Raw genomic sequence first — 16,890 nt, forward strand, 5'->3', positions numbered from 1 at the left:
ACTGCCAATAACTGAGTTCAAACAAGTAATATTAATCAACCCAGGGAGGACATTGATATTTTGTTGAATATTAGACATTTTGAAACTTATAGTTAGTTCTGGTTATTACTCTGTCAGAGTGATCTCCACATCAGTTAGCACATGACTTAAATTTCTTCATATGTCATAACCCTGCTGGTAAAACCACTGTAAAATAGAGAGGAAGGAAATAAAGAAATGAATTCACATGTCAAAAGACACCCTGCCTGGATTGCTGTCCTGTCTTTAAAAGCTTTTTCCTTGTTCTCTCCAATCCCTGGCTCTGGGCAGGATGTGTGAGACGCATACCCCTCACAGGATGAGCTGACAGTGTCTGACACAGAGTACGGCCAATCGTGGTTAAGCATTAGAAAGCGCCGTGGTAACCCTAAGCTCCCACCCCTGCTAACAACCGTAGTCTCAGGGACTTGGGGAAGAGTGACTACCTGTATATTAAACACAGGAGTCCAAATGCTGCCCCAAAGCCACCTAGGCCAGTCCCAGCTCAGGTACAGACACCATTGGGCTCCTCAAACCTGTCACAGCCATAAATTTTGCATCAAAAACCTGGATACCAATTTGACAAGAGTGAGAAGACTTATGGAGACAGTGTTTCCAAATATTTGAAATGTGACCTGGACTGGTGTTTTCATTCGTTGTTGGGTAGGTATTTATGGTGCATTTGCTGTATGACTACAACCCCCCAGAAATGAATGAATGGGGCACAGATGCCATGGTGAGAGTCACAGAGCTGTATGCTCAGGGGCTTAGGAAGCACCTGCCAAGCTCCAACCCGAGCCGTTGGCGTTGGCCTTAGTCTACATCTACAGCACCACGTCACACCCTCTTGCCCGGGGACACGGGGCTCTAACCATGTCGACCTCCCTGATCTTGCCATGCTTGCGGGGTGGGAGGGGTGAACCTCCTTCCAACTGTGGACCCCGGCCCCTTGGCACCACTCAGGGGAAGAGCTGGAAAGGAAACACTGTGCATGCGTAGCCCTGCACCTCCCGCCTCTTTCTCTTGGGAGCCATTCTCAGCTGCCCCCACCCCCAGGGGGCGCTCTCTGCTCCAGAGTGAGGAGGTCTACCTCCATCAAGAGCTGCTGGGTGCAGGTCTTGATGATGATGGGGTTCAATAATCAGAAGCCCACTTACCTATGACACAAAGCCCATTCTCCAGTCAGTTTTAAGTCATAAAGGTCACCTCTTTGCCCCTTCTGCTTATCTCTGTCTTATCCATTGGTTCAGAACCAGGGGCAAGAGGGACACTCTGAATGCCCACTTCCCTGGAATGTCCCAACACTCACCCCTCTCCCTCCCCTGAGTGTGCAGCAGTGGTTATCGGCTCTCCACTGCATGAATGAAGTTGCTCTGGGCCTTAATGGGGAGCAGCTCGTGGGATGTGGGCCTCTCTCCTTTCTTTGTTCATGGGAGGTGGGAAGTCAGTATCGACCCTCAGGAAGCCACAGACAGAAAAGTTTGAAGGCCACTGGTGGACAGGAAGGACACTAGCACTAGTTCTCAATGACTGACCACACTGTAGGGCTGGGACTCAGAGAGAATTCCAAACTCGGGGCGGGTCCGTTTGCCACCTCAGACTGGGTGCGAGTCTATGCCCCGACTCTTCCACCCGCCTACATCCTTGGTTATATGGATCTCTCTGGTAGGTTGTCATCTTTTAAAATGTAGTTTATTATTCATCTCTGTGGTCCTCTCACTGCACTCCGCCCACCCCAGCATTTCCGCACAGAGTGGGCACTCAACTGACTTATGGAAGTGCCCAACAGTTTCTGAAGGCGGTCAAGGGACACTACCTTTACAGCTCCAGCAGGAAAAAGCAAACACAAAACACTCAGCAGAGTGACAGCTTGGATTCCTCCAAGTGACACCTTGGAAGCAGGCACACAGTGACCTTTTGAGGTCACTTCTGCCCCACGACACTCAGACTAGATGGAAGGGGACAGGAAAGGGAGCACTGGTCACACTGGTGGTCTCAGCCATTCTTGCCCACTGCTCTTTCTTTCTCTGACACACACCGTCTCATCCCTTAGCATGTGTGCCGCTAACAGAGAAGGAACAAGGGCGAAAGCCCACACGTTGTAATCCAAGGAATATCCTAAGATTTAAATGTGAAGAGTGGAGGAGTCACAGAAAGGTTTACATAAAAGTTATATGCAAATTATATGCAGACAGCATTGTAATACATGCCTAATAAAGTTTCTAGGAAGAAAATCCTAGTGGGTTTACCTGTGAGAGATGATGGCGTCAGCGCATTATTGCTCCTGAAGAAAAAGTATGGCTGGTTGTACTTCGGGTAGGCAGGGATGTGACACACATTTCAGTGAGCTATTTTTATTCCCCTGAAATGCTCTAGGAAAAGGAATAGTCAAGTAGATCTTAAAATGGATATCGTAGATCATAAAACAAAATATTTTGTGTGCATGGTTTATTCCTGGCTTACAGGGCAATTTCTAGTAACTGATTTAAGAACCCCCAAATGTTAATTGTGGAGCAGTTTTCATGAAGACTCAGAAAAGCAAATAACCTCTACATGAGCTCAAGAAAAGTCAACATCTGGACGTGCAACATTTGGGAAATGTCTCTTAGTCATTATTTCAATTTTCAATAGGTAAGAGTAGTAATTAGGGGAAAGTACAATTTCATTGAAATAAGACCTAAGAAATAGCAATGAGTAGAAAGTACTTGAAATTTCAGTTTGAAGCATTTTATTTCCCTGTCCTTAGAAAAAGAGAGGAATGACAATGGGTGTAGTTCTAGTCATGAACAGATGGAAGAAAATCCTCCAAGAGTTCTGCTGTTCCCTCTCTGAACAGGATAGAACACTGCGTTTCTGATTTAGAATAAAACGGGGCACTTGTGAACTGAAGCCCAACAAAAGCAGTACTTGTTTACGGGCACTTAAATTCAAAGCAGGGGACAGCATGACTTTCTACTTTATCACACAGCCCAGAAAATGGAAAGCAGCCTCGGGGATCCATTTGCCCATCTCCTCCTGTCCAGTGTTCAACCTTAGTCTTCTAGAAGCGAGGAGACAATGTGTAGGGCCCACGGTCCACCCTCAGGACCTTTCAATTAGTGATCAGGGCACTGGCCTTGCCCAAATTAAATCTGACCTTGGTTGCGATTTTGGTATTTTGGTGGGGGTGGTGGTGGGGAATTAAAAACAATTTTAGAGCCATTTTTCAAATACGTGACAACAGAATCAGTTTGTGATAGATGAATGACCATAGCGACCGAAAACAAAGTTTGCATAGATTCATTTGCACAAAATACATGTTGGGGGATGAAGTGAAAGAAAAATGAAATTCAATGGCAAGAAATGAGAAAAGCCTATTTTCTCTACCATTACCTAATCTCTCTCTTCTGTAACAATTCAGCAGCTATCTAAGAGTTTTTAATTGAAAAAGCCTCTTTTGCTGTGTTCCCAATTATTTTCTTTCTGGCCACCATTAGTGCTTAATTTATAACGATAACAATGCTTCCAGTTACATAAGGCTTTACACTATCTGCAAATTACTTCCAATACATGACCTGGTTTGATCACCAGGGAGGTTCGTAGTAGGGTGGATACCACAATCCCACTTTATAGAAATTCCATCTCCTGATGGCTTGGGGTGAATTCAAAATACCTTCTATGAGTGTTCACATCAGAGTTAACACGGTCAGATGGAAATTGTTCTTTTTCTCCTGGCTGGGCGGTGCCAGCAGTACGCTCTCAGATGTTGTCTTGTAAGATCCGAGGCATATCGTGGATTTTTTTGTATTTATTCTTCACCATGGGGAATGGGGAATTGGATGGATGTTGGAAAACTGACTTCCTCTCTTCCAGGTCAATGCTATGCTTCTGGTTACACCTCTTGATATGTCTGCATGTCAATTTCCCATGCAAAAACAGAGCCCATCACAGGAACCAGAGGTCATCAGTTGTACTACCTTACAAAGCAGACCTCCACAGGTGCAGGAATAATATGCTTTGATTCGGCTTGTGCCCCTCCTTAATAGTGCTTGGATTGCTTTCATGTGTCTGAGAAAACAATAAGTAACATAAACTTTGTTTCTTCTGGAAGTGTGGAGGAAAGATGAAGAACAAGAGTTAAGGCCATTTCCACCCAAAGTCTAACCTCACCAGCAGGTGGTGCTGTGACAAAAGCAATCAAGGAGAAAGCAGGTTGGACAGGTTGGCTTCAGGACTGCCCAGGCGCCCTCTTCCAAGTCAGTATTTGGGCCACACGCATGGTTGAGCCGACACCAAACAACTTCTAGGGACCTCAGCCGGGAGCTGGTGCTACTGGCAAGGCTGCAAGCCTTCTCAAACCTTCTGCTCCACCCTCTTCCTCCCTCTCTCCCCAGCCCTTTCCCAATCACCTGGCCTTCCCAGCAGGCAGGGGTACCCTCTAGCTCATACCCTGGAGACCTCGTGGCTTCAGGATCTTCAACTTTAAGCACTTTACAGTTTGCATATATTATCAGATGCTACTGCGATGAGCAAAAGTAAAAAGAAACTCCTCAGAAAATAACTGGGATGTCCCCACGTAAGAGCAAGGAGACTATTAGTACGTCTCCTCCTGTTAGCTTTTCATCTACACGCATATTTACCCCAAGCTCCCAAAGGGCAGTTTTGTCCCTTATCTCCACAGTACCTTAGATGTAGTGCGCTGTCAGTGTGACTTGATATAATAGAGAAGCAAGCACTGACTGAACTGGTGGAGTAAGGAAACTGCCAACCCGGCTGTTCGCGGCCTCCCACATCTGCACAGAAATCAGGAAAGGAGGGACCTGTCCACATGAGACTTGGTCCCAGGGGCTGCCCCGGGCATCAGTAGTTGCTGTGGGAATTCTCAAATGATTGTTGCCTCAGTTGACCACAATCAGGGCAGCAAGTGTCGACCCCTCTGGAAGTGAGCTGCGGTGGAACAGAAGTCCACACTGATGGTCTGGTGTGCCCCACCTAAGGCCACAGGGGAGCCCTGCTGACAGGGCGTCGAAGAACCGCGCAAGTCAGAGAACCAGCCCAGATCTTCCGTAGGGCTGCGTCCCTGGTGGGAAACCTGGCACCTTCTGAGTCTGTGCCGATTGACGTGGAGCTGAGCGAAGACTGAGGAAGACGAGGGGCCGGGCACAGGGGGCTGGACATGGTTTGGCTTCCCTCTCGAGCAGAGCGCTCTGACTGGGCTCGGGCACTCTAGCCCATCGGTCACTGAGGCCCCTACTGGGCAGTGAGGAGCTGAATCTTCTTCTGCGGCCTTACTGGTTTTCAAAGAGCATGGGGTGCCAGTAGCCCCACATAAGCATGGACATTACGATGACAAGCCTGGTCCATTATCTGGACACGAAGCAAAGGGACAGAGCGCATCACCGTGTCTACAAGTTGAGTAAAACTAATTGCCCTGTACTGAACTGGCCAGGTAGCACGCAAGGGCCGACCTGAAAGGAGGAGGAAGGCAGGAGACAGGCCTACCTGGGAAGCTGGTCCCCGTGACACCGAGAAGACCCATAGTATCTTCAACGCACGGTCCACAGGTGCAGCGCCGAGGGCAGCAGTCTGAACGGGGCTGGTAGTCAGCGGGGAACATGACGTCCTAGGGGGCGCCACTGGCTGGCGTTTCCTCCTAGTGGTGGGCAGGGAGCCTGATTCTCACTGTTCAGGTGAAGGTGTATTTAACCTCTTCATGTGCTAGGGGGGCCCTGAGAGAATCAGAAATGAAGGTGGCTTTCTGGGAGAAGTTTCCAGGGAGCTCCTCTGTGCAACCTTTACCTGTTCCCCTCTTAACGTGTAGCCTACATAATAACAAGAACTAGAAGGGCTGTAAGGTCAATGTCACTACTTCATTCAATGTAGGGTTAACTTGTTGGTGTTTTTCCCTTCACAAAACATCAAAGTCAGAAATATCTGATAACCCCAACTTCCCATCCATTGAGTCCAAACCTGAGCTGGTTTGACTGTCTGCAAGACATCTGGCTGCTGAGACAAAAGCAGACAGGTTCGATACTTGTAAATTTCATATTTATTATAACAAAAATTATGACATGTTCATTTGTGCATTCTGCTTTAATATAACTCTTGGTATGTAAATGATCTAACTGAACTCTATACAATCATGCTGATTGTGGCAGCAGTAAGGAGCACAATTAAAAAGTGTCTGCAAAAGTCAAGAGGCTGGGTGGGGGCAAGAGAGGAAGGAAAAAGGTTCAGAGGCCCCTCGGGTGCAGGTTCGTTTCCAGTGGCCTAAGAGCCACCTTATTTGAACGGAAATGCTCTTAGTTGCTCAGCCTCATCATTTAATGAAGTAACAGTGGGTTATGAGGTGGGCACCGGCGGGAAGACTCCTCAGAGGAGAAGGAAGGGAAAACGTCAGTTGTTTAGACTGTGCCCTTACGCCAAAACTACAAAACATAGGAAGCATCACTATACAACACTGAGCTATTTACAATAGAAATTTCTCAATCAACTGTTCTCTCAGAGAAAATTAGTGAATCCCAGTGACTTAAGTCACCTGACAGAGTAAAGCAACTCCTAAGAGTTAGTCTTCATATTCTACAAATGTCTATCATTTTCAAGACAAAAAAAAAAAAAAAGCCTTTTCCCCCAGAATTACAATATTATTAAATCATTTAGCACTGGCAACCTGTTCTGCCTTCCAAACACACAAAACAATAAAAAGCCATTTTAAAAAATAATACATTATCATTAACTGTTTCTCTGTAATATATTAAACCTTTTGTTCTTTGTCTTTACACATCTGGTGTGTTAGGAAAAGAAGTTAACAAATGTAAATCATGTTGGTAAAGCATCACTAGAAGAAAAGTGGTAATTATTTTTAAAAATCACCAACAGAAGAGAACGCACAGACTAGCTGCGAAGACAGGTCGGGCAAGTGTCTGGGAGCAGGCGGGGGACGCCGGTGTGCGGGCCGGACGCCCGCAGCGGCGGCTCAGAGCGGCGTGTCGCAATAGTCCGGGAGCGGCTCCGGGCACTGCCGCTGCGGGGGCGGCTGCGGGGGCGGCGGCTGCGGCTGCTGCTGTTGCTGCTGCTGCTGCTGCTGCTGCTTCATGATCTCCTTCACTTCCTCCTCCAGCTCCGGGGGGATGATAAACTGGTCATCAGGATCCGGCTGGGCCGGGGCGGCAAAATAGCCTCCGGGCTTCCGGAGAGGCGCGTCCGTCGCTACCTCTATGACGTTGTGGCTCCTTTCCTGGGGCGCCACGGAGCCGTTAGGCCTCCGGCGCCCGATGGTCCCCACAGCCGCCAAGTCCACCTTCCGGGGCGGCCCCGGCTCCTCCTCGTTGGCGCTGATGACGATGCCCTCGTCACTGGCCTCGGCCGGCACGTGGAGCAGCTGCTGCGCGTCCTTCTCCCTGGCGCGGCCGCAGTGGATGTCCACCTCCACCTCCACCCGGCTGCCGTTGGTGAACACACCCTCAATGGGCTCCTCGTCGTCGCTGTCGAGGCCATTGTCCGAGAAGGCGCTGGAGAACGTGGCGCTGGACAGCTGGCGCTGGAACGAGCTGGACAGGCAGACCGGGTGCAGCATGCAGCGCTGCTCGCCGGCGTAGGCCGGGCTGCTGTCGTTCAGGGCTCCGGGCGGGGGCTCGTCCGAGGCCGTGGAGCCCACCTCGCTGCTCATCTCGGACGTGGACAGCTCACTGCTGATCTCCGAGGCCATGCCGCTGCTGGAGGACGGCACGCCCAGCCCGTCGGAGGGCCGGTCCTTGATCACCATGCTGACGGCCGGCGGGAAGATGCCGGGGCTGGGCGGCGGGCCGGCCCCGCCCGCGCCCAGCTCGCAGCAGCAGAAGCTGTCCTCGGTGACGCTGAGCTGCACGACCACGGCGCTCAGGCTGTCGTGGCAGCCGTAGCTCTGGGCCAGGGTGCACAGCTTCTTGGCGGCGGCCAGGGCGTCGGGCACATTGCGCACGGCCCCCACGGCCTCCTCGATGGACAGGCTGTCCCACAAGCCCTTGCTGCCCAGGATGAAGAACTCATCCTGGGGCGTCAGGGGCACGGACTGCACGTGGGGGCGAGGCACCACGCTGGGGTGGAGGAAGGTGTAGCCCAGGATGCGCGTGGACTCGGTCACGCCGTTCACCTTGCCGTCCTAGAAGAAGAGGTTTCCAAACACGTCAACACAGTCACGTGTGTCAACTGTGCGCCTCCCCTGGGGCCTCCTGCCTGGGGGGGGGGGGGGAGAGTGTTCTGTGGGCCACAACGAGAAGGGCTGCTCTCCCTTTGGTGAGTGGTGAATGGCCATCTGCCATCAGGAACCTGGGGCAGGAGCAGGAGGGACAACACGTATTCCCTTTATTGGGACCATGTCACACGGGGTCCTAGAGCAAAGCACCGTCTAGCCTGACAGCAATAGGCTGACTGGCTCCCCCCCGCAGCCCCCGGGGCAGGAAGAGCCTTCCTGGAGGAAGCCAGTCTTGAGCAGACACAGGAGGCAGGGAAGGGGAAGATACTGCTCCACATCTGACGTTCCTCTCCAGCAGTGCACCCACCACAAAGTCCAGAAGAGGGAAGAGAGATGCTATTTTAAACTTAGGAAGGTAAGACAAGTTGGTGGAGAACATCCTGTTGTGACCAGCTGGGTCACAATGCCTGTGACTAGCTGGGAGGCAGATGCTAATGGAGAAGTGCCCGCTCCTGTGGCTTCTGTGCTGGCAAAAGGAGACTGAGGCCCTCGGCCTCAGTGCAGTTGGGTTCATGCCATTCAAATCACAAGCTCAAGTGTCAGACCATTTGCCAGTGAGACCTTTACTCTGAAGCTTGAGGGAGGCGGGGGTGACCTCATGTACCCACTCGGTTCATTATTCAAGTTTGAGGTGCTCAGGTCCTTACTGTGCCTCTATTTTCGGGGGAAGCTCCATGATGACAAAGGCAACTTTTTGTGTGTGTCTACGACACAGTTATAGAGACAGTGTCACCACCTCCCGTGAAGCAAGAGTTTCTTCCAGAGAACAGCCCTTTCCTTTCCAACACTCCCTCCTTCACTTGGGATTCTGCACGCTGTCTGCTCGGTGTTCTCACACAGTCCTACATGCCACACTCACAAGCAGGCAGTGTTCTTAGAAGGGAAATTACTAACACAGGGCTTCAAGCACAATTTTCAGCTCCCTTGAGTCTACTGATGTCATTTTGTTGCTCCCCAAAGTGTGGAATTGGCCAAAAATGATCCTTCCTGTTCTGCCCAACCCTTTTGATCTCTCCCCATCAGAACTAATGGTTGTATGTTATGTGAGCATATGTGTGCATGTGTGTGTTTTGGGGCATGCCTCCAGGTAGCGAAGTAACAAAACCTAAGGGATTGAGTATTCAGCAATGTAGACAAAACTGAGGCAGAGGGAGGCAGAGAAAGTCTGATGCACGCAGGTAGCAGAATTCATTAACCTTTGCATTGTGTGATGCTGAGGGTGTCATTCGGTACATTCTGTCCATCTTAGACCGCCTTCGCTCCCTGACATCCTGCCTACCGTTCATTTTAACCCTCTCTGCTCCCAGAACACACAGCAAACGAAACCGACACACAGACTCATTTCCACAGACTCTCACCGGGGATCCCAAGGCTTCCTCTGTCTTGCTCACGGCCCTTATTAAAGCCTATCTGGATTCAGTCTTTTTCTCTACTGAGCTGCAAACTTACTCCCACCGTCTAGCTGGCACCACACGATTCTGCAGGTTTGTCACCATACAAGACTAGACCCCTCCTGTGGGCAGATATGTGTCTGCAGGGCCACACAGCAGGTGATAACACTGATGAACTGGTGACGAGCAGCACTCCCACAGCCCACTGTGGAAGCTGTGCTGTAATGACCCTTCTTATAATGCAGATGTATTCCAGGGTTTCCCAACAGTGGCACTAGGACATGCTGGGCCACGTGATTCTTTGCTGTGGGGGCTGCCCTGTGCACTGGAGCATGCTTAGCAGCACCCCTGCTTCTATATGCCCAAAGCTCTCTCTGCCCCAGTTGTGACAACAAAAATGTCTTCAGTCATTGCCAAATGTCCCATGGGGGCCAAATCGCCCCTGGCTGAAAACCACTCACTCACTGTCTTACTCAACAGGAACCAAAGTAAGAACTGGTGACGTTTCCACAGGACAGATACATTACTACTCCCATTTGACAGATAAGAAAACTGAGGTCTGTAGGTTTAAAGGTCACAGCCTGCCAGGGGTAGGACCAGGATATGTGCACCAGCAGTGTGACCGCAGGGCTGGAGCCCGCAGCCACCAAACAAACCCACACTGCTGCTGAGTGGCCGTGAAGACCAGATGGGACAAGCCCAGCGAGCAGTGGGGACAGCCCCTGACACAGAGAGCCCATCAATAAACCGTTTATGACTTGGTACATTACAATGTTTTCACATCTACCATACAGACAATCTGCTTTGTAACACTAAGGATTTGGAATTTTAATTTTAAACCAACTTCCAAGGGCGCTCTTTGGAGGGAAAGGCTCCCTGGCTGGTTTCTGCATGACCCTGGCCTGTCCTCTGTGCCACCCTAAGGAAAACTGCTCTCGCTCTCTCCTCACCTCAGTGATGATGGCCTTGTGCCGTTTAATTCTCTTCAGTTCTTCTTCACAGCTCATGACATACGACCTGGACAGAGGCAATGGCTTCCCGTTCCGACAGAGGACCGTTTGGCACTTGCCCACATTAGCAGAGGTCAAGGTGAAGGACCCTCCTGGGTCCACAGGGTCATGCCTGATATGACAAAGGACAGCAGCACCTCCAAGTTTCTGCCCAGCAGTTCCAAGTTTCCTGAAACCCAAAGAGAGGGGGTAAAAACCCAAACACAAGCTACCACATGTGAGTTTTGCTAATTCGACAGGAGACTGTACGACTGGCCAGGGTGAGGAGAAAACAGAATCTGGCAGTTCGAGTCGGTCTCATTCACAGAGGAAAAGAGCCTGTGGAGTCTGACACCCCCCACACACACAGAGTGGCGTCTGCTCACAACTGGGCTGAGGTGTCACTTTACCACTAAAAGCCCCAGGAGTGATGGAGAAATGAAAGAGCCGTTGTCCTGCTGCATCCAGCCTGCTTCGCCCGCATCCGCACCCTCCAGGGACAGCAGGGCCATGACCATGACAGCTCTGCCCGCCCCCCCGATCCTTCCTGCTCCCAAGAGAGGAAAGAAGAAGGGACCACTTAAACAGGAGCAGGTGTAAACATATATACCCACTGACACACAGGCCTCAAAACTGCCTGACCGCCCTCTCCCCCTTTAATAAGGATGTTTGCTAGCAGGAACTTTCACATAATTCGCCCATTCGTGTCTTGCTCTATACGGTGAAGACTTTCTGGGTCAGTAATGTCAATTCTAAAATATTCACAGAAAAGGACATCAAGCTCCAAAGTGCTTTTATTCATGACCATTAATCCACTGACTGACTGAATACACAGAGCACCTACAATTCTGACAATCAAAAGGAGCCTAGGACTCTTTTTTTTTTCTCCCCTTCTTCCAGCTTCCCCCCACCCCCCGCACTCGGGTTCAAGCCGTTGTTTCTCAGTCTAGTTGTGTAGGACACAGCTCCCTGGCCCATGCTGGTGGTATTATGAGCCTTGAGGCCCCGCCCCCCCCCCCCCCACCGTGAGGTAGTTGGTTGCCAGTCGTCGGTCCCCTGCTCTCGCCAGCTGCCCACCACTCATGGTGGCCACCGGCAGCTCCTGGCAGCACACAACAGCCGATGCCAGCCTCCGGCTGCTCACAGCAGCCCAGCTCCAGGAGGAGCTGTTGTTCACAATCTAAGCTGTAGAAGGCGCAGCTCACTGTCCCATGTGGGACTCAAACCGGTGACCTCGGCCTTAGGCGCACGCTGCTCAAACCACCTGAGCCACTGGGCCAGCCGAGCCTGGGACTCTTATCACAAGCCCGACAGAGAGCGGTGCTGTCCAGGCCCCCAATGACCCTGAGTTTATAGGAGCAAGAAGGTTGACAGACAGACCCCTGTCTACAAGGGCAGACCTTCAGGTACTGTCAGCTCCTGTCCCCTGTCTAGGTTAGGCAAGTGACAGCATTAGCAATGGAAGCCAGGGCTGCCTACTTGTATGCATTAGATCATAAGCACAACGAACATACAGTTCTCCTGAGGACCAAAAGATCACCACACATCCCATATCCTAATAACAGAGAGGGAAAAGAAGAGGCCTACAAATGACCTTGAAGATGGGCCAGCAATTTGGGTCTCAAACTTCAAGTTCTGGACATCCATGGCCGGATTTGGCTTCAGGGCCTGCCAAGGCAGCACTACCTTCTTCCTTTCAAGGGCACAATGATTCCTCTCAGCAAAGCCAGAAACAGGAGGCATTTGTGAAAAGTGCAGCTGGGAATCAGAGTGTGAGGGTCTACGCTTTCATTCTTATCCAGTGTGAGAGGGTCTGTAACAAGTAGCTCAACCTCTTGCAGGTGTGTCAAGGGTGTGTGTGTGGGAGTATGTGTGCATGTGTGTATGTGTATGTTAACTATTTGCTTTTTTTGCTAGGACAAGATGGGAGTGAAAACAGAAAAGTAGATGTGCCTGGAACTAGAACATTCTGTGTGGAGTCTTACCGCCTGAAGTCAAATTCTGGCTACCCCACCTGCTATCTCTCAGAGCAGCGTGCTTCACCTCTCTGTACCTCAGTTTCCTGTCAGTAAAATAAGAACAGTAACACTACCTACGTCACTGGGTAAAATCTATGGCAGTAAGGTACTCAGAACAATGACTGGTAGATCTGAAGGGCTCACTAAATATTAGCTCTGATCAGCATTTAATTGTTAACTATACATGTCCACTGAGAATGTGAAAGACAGAAGTGAGTCCAGCAGCAAAGAACCTCACTGGACCTGCCTCTACTGAGCTCCTCAGGAGGAACTGTTCATGACAGTGCAGCTTTCAAGGCGGCTCCAAACCAGCGTTCATTCCGTAGCAGACACTTTCTCTACCCGTACTACAGACACTTCCTCTGGCAGATTATCACGGGAGAGAAAAAGGAGAGAAAGAGAAAAGACTGTCATTGTTCCCATGACCTTCAGAGCACTCTACTTCCTGGTCCCACATGAGCAAGTGTTTGCAGTACAGTATTAATAGACAGGGAATTCCCTTATTAAGTCATTAAAGTGACAAAAGAACGAGCAAGCCTTTGAGAGGATGCTTATAACATTCAGCCCTAAGACTCACAAACAACACTCCAAAATTCCGATGGTGACCGCAGATATAGGCAATGGCCTAGGATTCTGCTAGAACATTGACTTGAACATTTAATAAGGGGGGAAAACAACGATATGAAGGCTTATTTAACTCTGGCCTAAAATCTGACTATCTCAAGTTCACAAAGGACTGCACTATCTTGAATCAGTGACAGTATTTCATAAGGGTGAACAAACTGAGATAGGAACAGTCCATTTCAAAGAGAAGTCCACACACCAGAAGGTCTAAAGAGCCTCTGGAGCTCACGTGATCTGGGGGGAGGGGGAAGTGTGTTATAAACAATCTGGTGAAAAGCTGGAATCCTGACAGGCCTGAGAGGTCCAGTTCTAAGAGAAAGGAAATTCCTGTCATTGACACGGCCTCCTCCAAAGCTGTCAAAACATCAGTACGTTTCAGATGGAACACAGTCCATCCCTGATGCGGGGGCAAAATGAAATCGCCTGAAAGTACCTTGAATACCCACATTAACAATAGTGCTCTGAGATTATCGGGCACCTCTTTTTCTAACCAGGGGGCAAACACTCAAAGAAGAGCAAGAAAACACACAGCAGAGACTCTAAGTTTTACCTTTGCATGACAATGAATGTATTGACCATGTATTCCTCTTCATTTTTTGTTTTCTGCAGTTCTTCCGCCAAAATGTCACTCATAGTACACTGGAGAAGGTAGGGCACCTCCACGTTACGATCTCCATCAAACACACCATATAGGGCCTCCCGGTTGTCACAGAAGTTGTTTACTGACAGGGCTGCAACACACAACCTGCAAAACAAGAATGCTTTTGTGCTAAGTCTAATCTTTCCTTCTCCACGCGCAACCCAACTCTTTTTTTCCCCTCTGATTTGCCTATTCCAGTCTTGTCTTTTTCTTCATGACTCCAGACAGATTAAGAATAGATAAACTAACCCCAGCTAATTTACACCAACTAATTTCTGTAAGCAAAGAAGAATGATAACACATATTTACGCTTCACACATGGCTTCTTAGACCCTTATCTTCTGATATTATTTTTAAATGACAGTGAAAGAGAATAGAGACATGGGAAATAACACAATTTCGAATCCGTATATCCATGTTAATTCACAATTAAGAAGAAATTCCACATTGGGCAAAAATAGAGTAACAACTAACACACTGGGAAAAATATGAAAAAATATAGAAAAACATATAAAATGTCTCAACCTTAAAAAAGGCAGGAAGAAAAATGTAAAACAAGCACAGGTTAGAGAGTGAGCCTGATGCCTGCTCAGTTTACTGCCTGGAAAAAATTTCTGGGCTGAAGCACAGGGAAAAGAAACCCATGTGGGGCCTGGAGGTCTCTGTAAGCTGCAGGAGGACATGGTCGTTAGAGTTCCCAGGCAGCTACTGGAGACCTGCAGAATCTCCACTCCAAGCCTCAAAAGATTTCCACGTAACTTAACTGTGTCCCAGAAACTATCCAAAATGAAACATAGAGAAAAGAAGACTGGGGGCGAAAGTAAAAAGTCAGAGCATTAGTGTGTGGTGGGATAACTTCAGGCAGCCTAATACACAAGGAATTGGAGCTTTCAAAAGAAAAGAGAGATAGAAAAAACTTTGAAGAATTAATGGCTGAAAATATTTCAAATCTGATGAAAACTATAAACCTACAGATATAAGAAGCTCAACAAACAGCCATATAAATAAATAAATAAATAAATAATAAATAAAAGGAAAAAACTTAATTGAAGCACATCAAAATCAAATTGATGAAAACCAAGAATAAAGGTGGAAGAGGACAGAGGAACACCATACCCTGCAGAGGAACAAAGACACAAATGATAGCAGACTTCTCATCAGCAACAATGCAGAAGACAGTGGACCCAATATCTTTAACAAAGGGATAGAAAAAATCGTCAACCTGGGTTTCTAAACCAGTGAAACTAGCTCTCAAAAATCAAGGCGCAATCAAGACATTTCCAGATGCACAAATAAATGAATTTACCACTAAAAGACCAGCACTGTAAGAAATGCAAAAGGCAATACATGAAGTAGAAGAAAATGATACCAGATGGAAATCTGGATCTACATAAAAAAATGAAGTATATACCGGAAATGATAAATAGGTGAGTAAATATAAAAATTTTATTTTAAAAATCATTTTAAAACAGTGATTCTCATTGGGGGCAATTTTTGCCCCCAGGAGACATTTTTGATTGCCACAATTGGGGTGGTACTCTTGGCATCTAGGGCGTAGAGGTCAGGGCTGCTGCTAAACATCCTACGATGCACAGGATGCCCCCTTCCCTACCCTGTTCCCTAACAACAAAGAATTATCTGGCTGAAAATGTCAAAGTACTAAAGTTGAGAAACAATGCTTTGGAAAATAACTGTTAAAAAATTGTAACAATGGGGGCCGGCTCCATGCTCCTAACTCTGAAAGCTGCCGGTCCGATTCCCACATGGGCCAGTGGGCTCTCACCCACAAGGTTGTCAGTTCAATTCCTCGAGTCCCGCAAGGGATGGTGGGCAGCGCCCCCTGCAACTAAAATTGAACACAGCACCTTGAGCTGAGCTGCCGCTGAGCTCCTGGATGGCTCAGTTGGTTGGAGCATGCCCTCTCAACCACAAGGTTGCCGGTTCGACTCCCGCAAGGGATGGTGGGCTGCGCCCCCTGCAACTAGTAACAGCAACTGGACCTGGAGCTGAGCTGCGCCCGCCACAACTAAGACTGAAAGGACAACAACTTGACTTGGAAAAAAGTCCTGGAAGTACACGCGGTTCTCCAATAAAGTCCTGTTCCCCTTCCCCAATAAAATCTTTAAAAAAAAAATTGTAGCAATGAATTTTGGGGTTTGTAACAATATGATAACAGCACAAAGACTAGGAGAGGGGAACTGGAAGGTTCTTATATATGAAGTGATATTACTTGAAGATAAACTGTAATTAATAAGTTAAAGATTATGCTATAAACCCTAAATGAACCACACACACCCAAAAGGTAGAACTAATAAGAACAAATAGAGGAAAAAAATTGAATTGAGTAAAAATACTCAATGAAGAAAAAGAGAAAAGAGGGAATAAAGGACAGACGAGACAAATAGAAAACAAATTGTAAGTTGGTAGATTTAAATCTAACCACATCAATGATTTCATTAAACATAAAAATGGCCTAAACACCACCCAAAAAGAAAGTCAGATGGGATAAAAGAGCAAGACTTAACTATCCACTGCCTATAAGAAATCCAGTTTAAATATAAAAAGATAAATAGGTTAAAAGTGAACGGACAAAAAATTAAATACTATGCTAGTATAATCAAAAGAAAGCTGTAGTAGCTACATTAATATTAGGTAAAGTATATTTGAAAACAAAGCTTATTACAGAAAAAGAGTCATTTCATAAGATAAAGGGGTCAGTTCATCACCCAGCTATAACATTCTAAATGTCTATGCACTTAATAACAGAGCTTTGAAATACATGAAGCAAAAACAGATAGAACTACAAGGAGAAACAAATTCATAACCATAGTCTCTCAATCATCGACAGAATAAGTGGCCAAAAAATCAGTAAGAATATTTAAGACTTGAACAACATTATCAACCAACTTGATCTACTGACAACCTACCTCAACAACAGCAGAATACACGTTTTATTTTCAAATGCACACAGAATTTTACCAAGATAGACCATATTCTG

At 47.9% G+C, this 16,890-nt stretch overlaps 1 protein-coding gene across 1 annotated transcript in view; it reads right to left on the reverse strand.

The window, feature by feature from the left end:
* Window positions 1-6,028: 6,028 nt before the first annotated feature.
* Window positions 6,029-16,890, reverse strand: part of PHLPP1 (PH domain and leucine rich repeat protein phosphatase 1) — a 177,709-nt gene continuing 166,847 nt past the window's right edge. The window contains exons 15-17 of the mRNA XM_019729352.2: window positions 13,803-13,997; window positions 10,572-10,800; window positions 6,029-8,137 (exon numbers count right to left, since the gene is read on the reverse strand). Coding sequence (XP_019584911.2) covers window positions 6,974-8,137; window positions 10,572-10,800; window positions 13,803-13,997 — 1,588 coding nt within the window. The 3' untranslated portion in view covers window positions 6,029-6,973. The remainder of the gene's footprint in view (window positions 8,138-10,571; window positions 10,801-13,802; window positions 13,998-16,890) is intronic.

This window comes from Rhinolophus sinicus, linkage group LG09 (genome assembly GCF_036562045.2).
Source record: "Rhinolophus sinicus isolate RSC01 linkage group LG09, ASM3656204v1, whole genome shotgun sequence".
NCBI classification, from domain to species: Eukaryota; Metazoa; Chordata; class Mammalia; order Chiroptera; family Rhinolophidae; genus Rhinolophus; species Rhinolophus sinicus.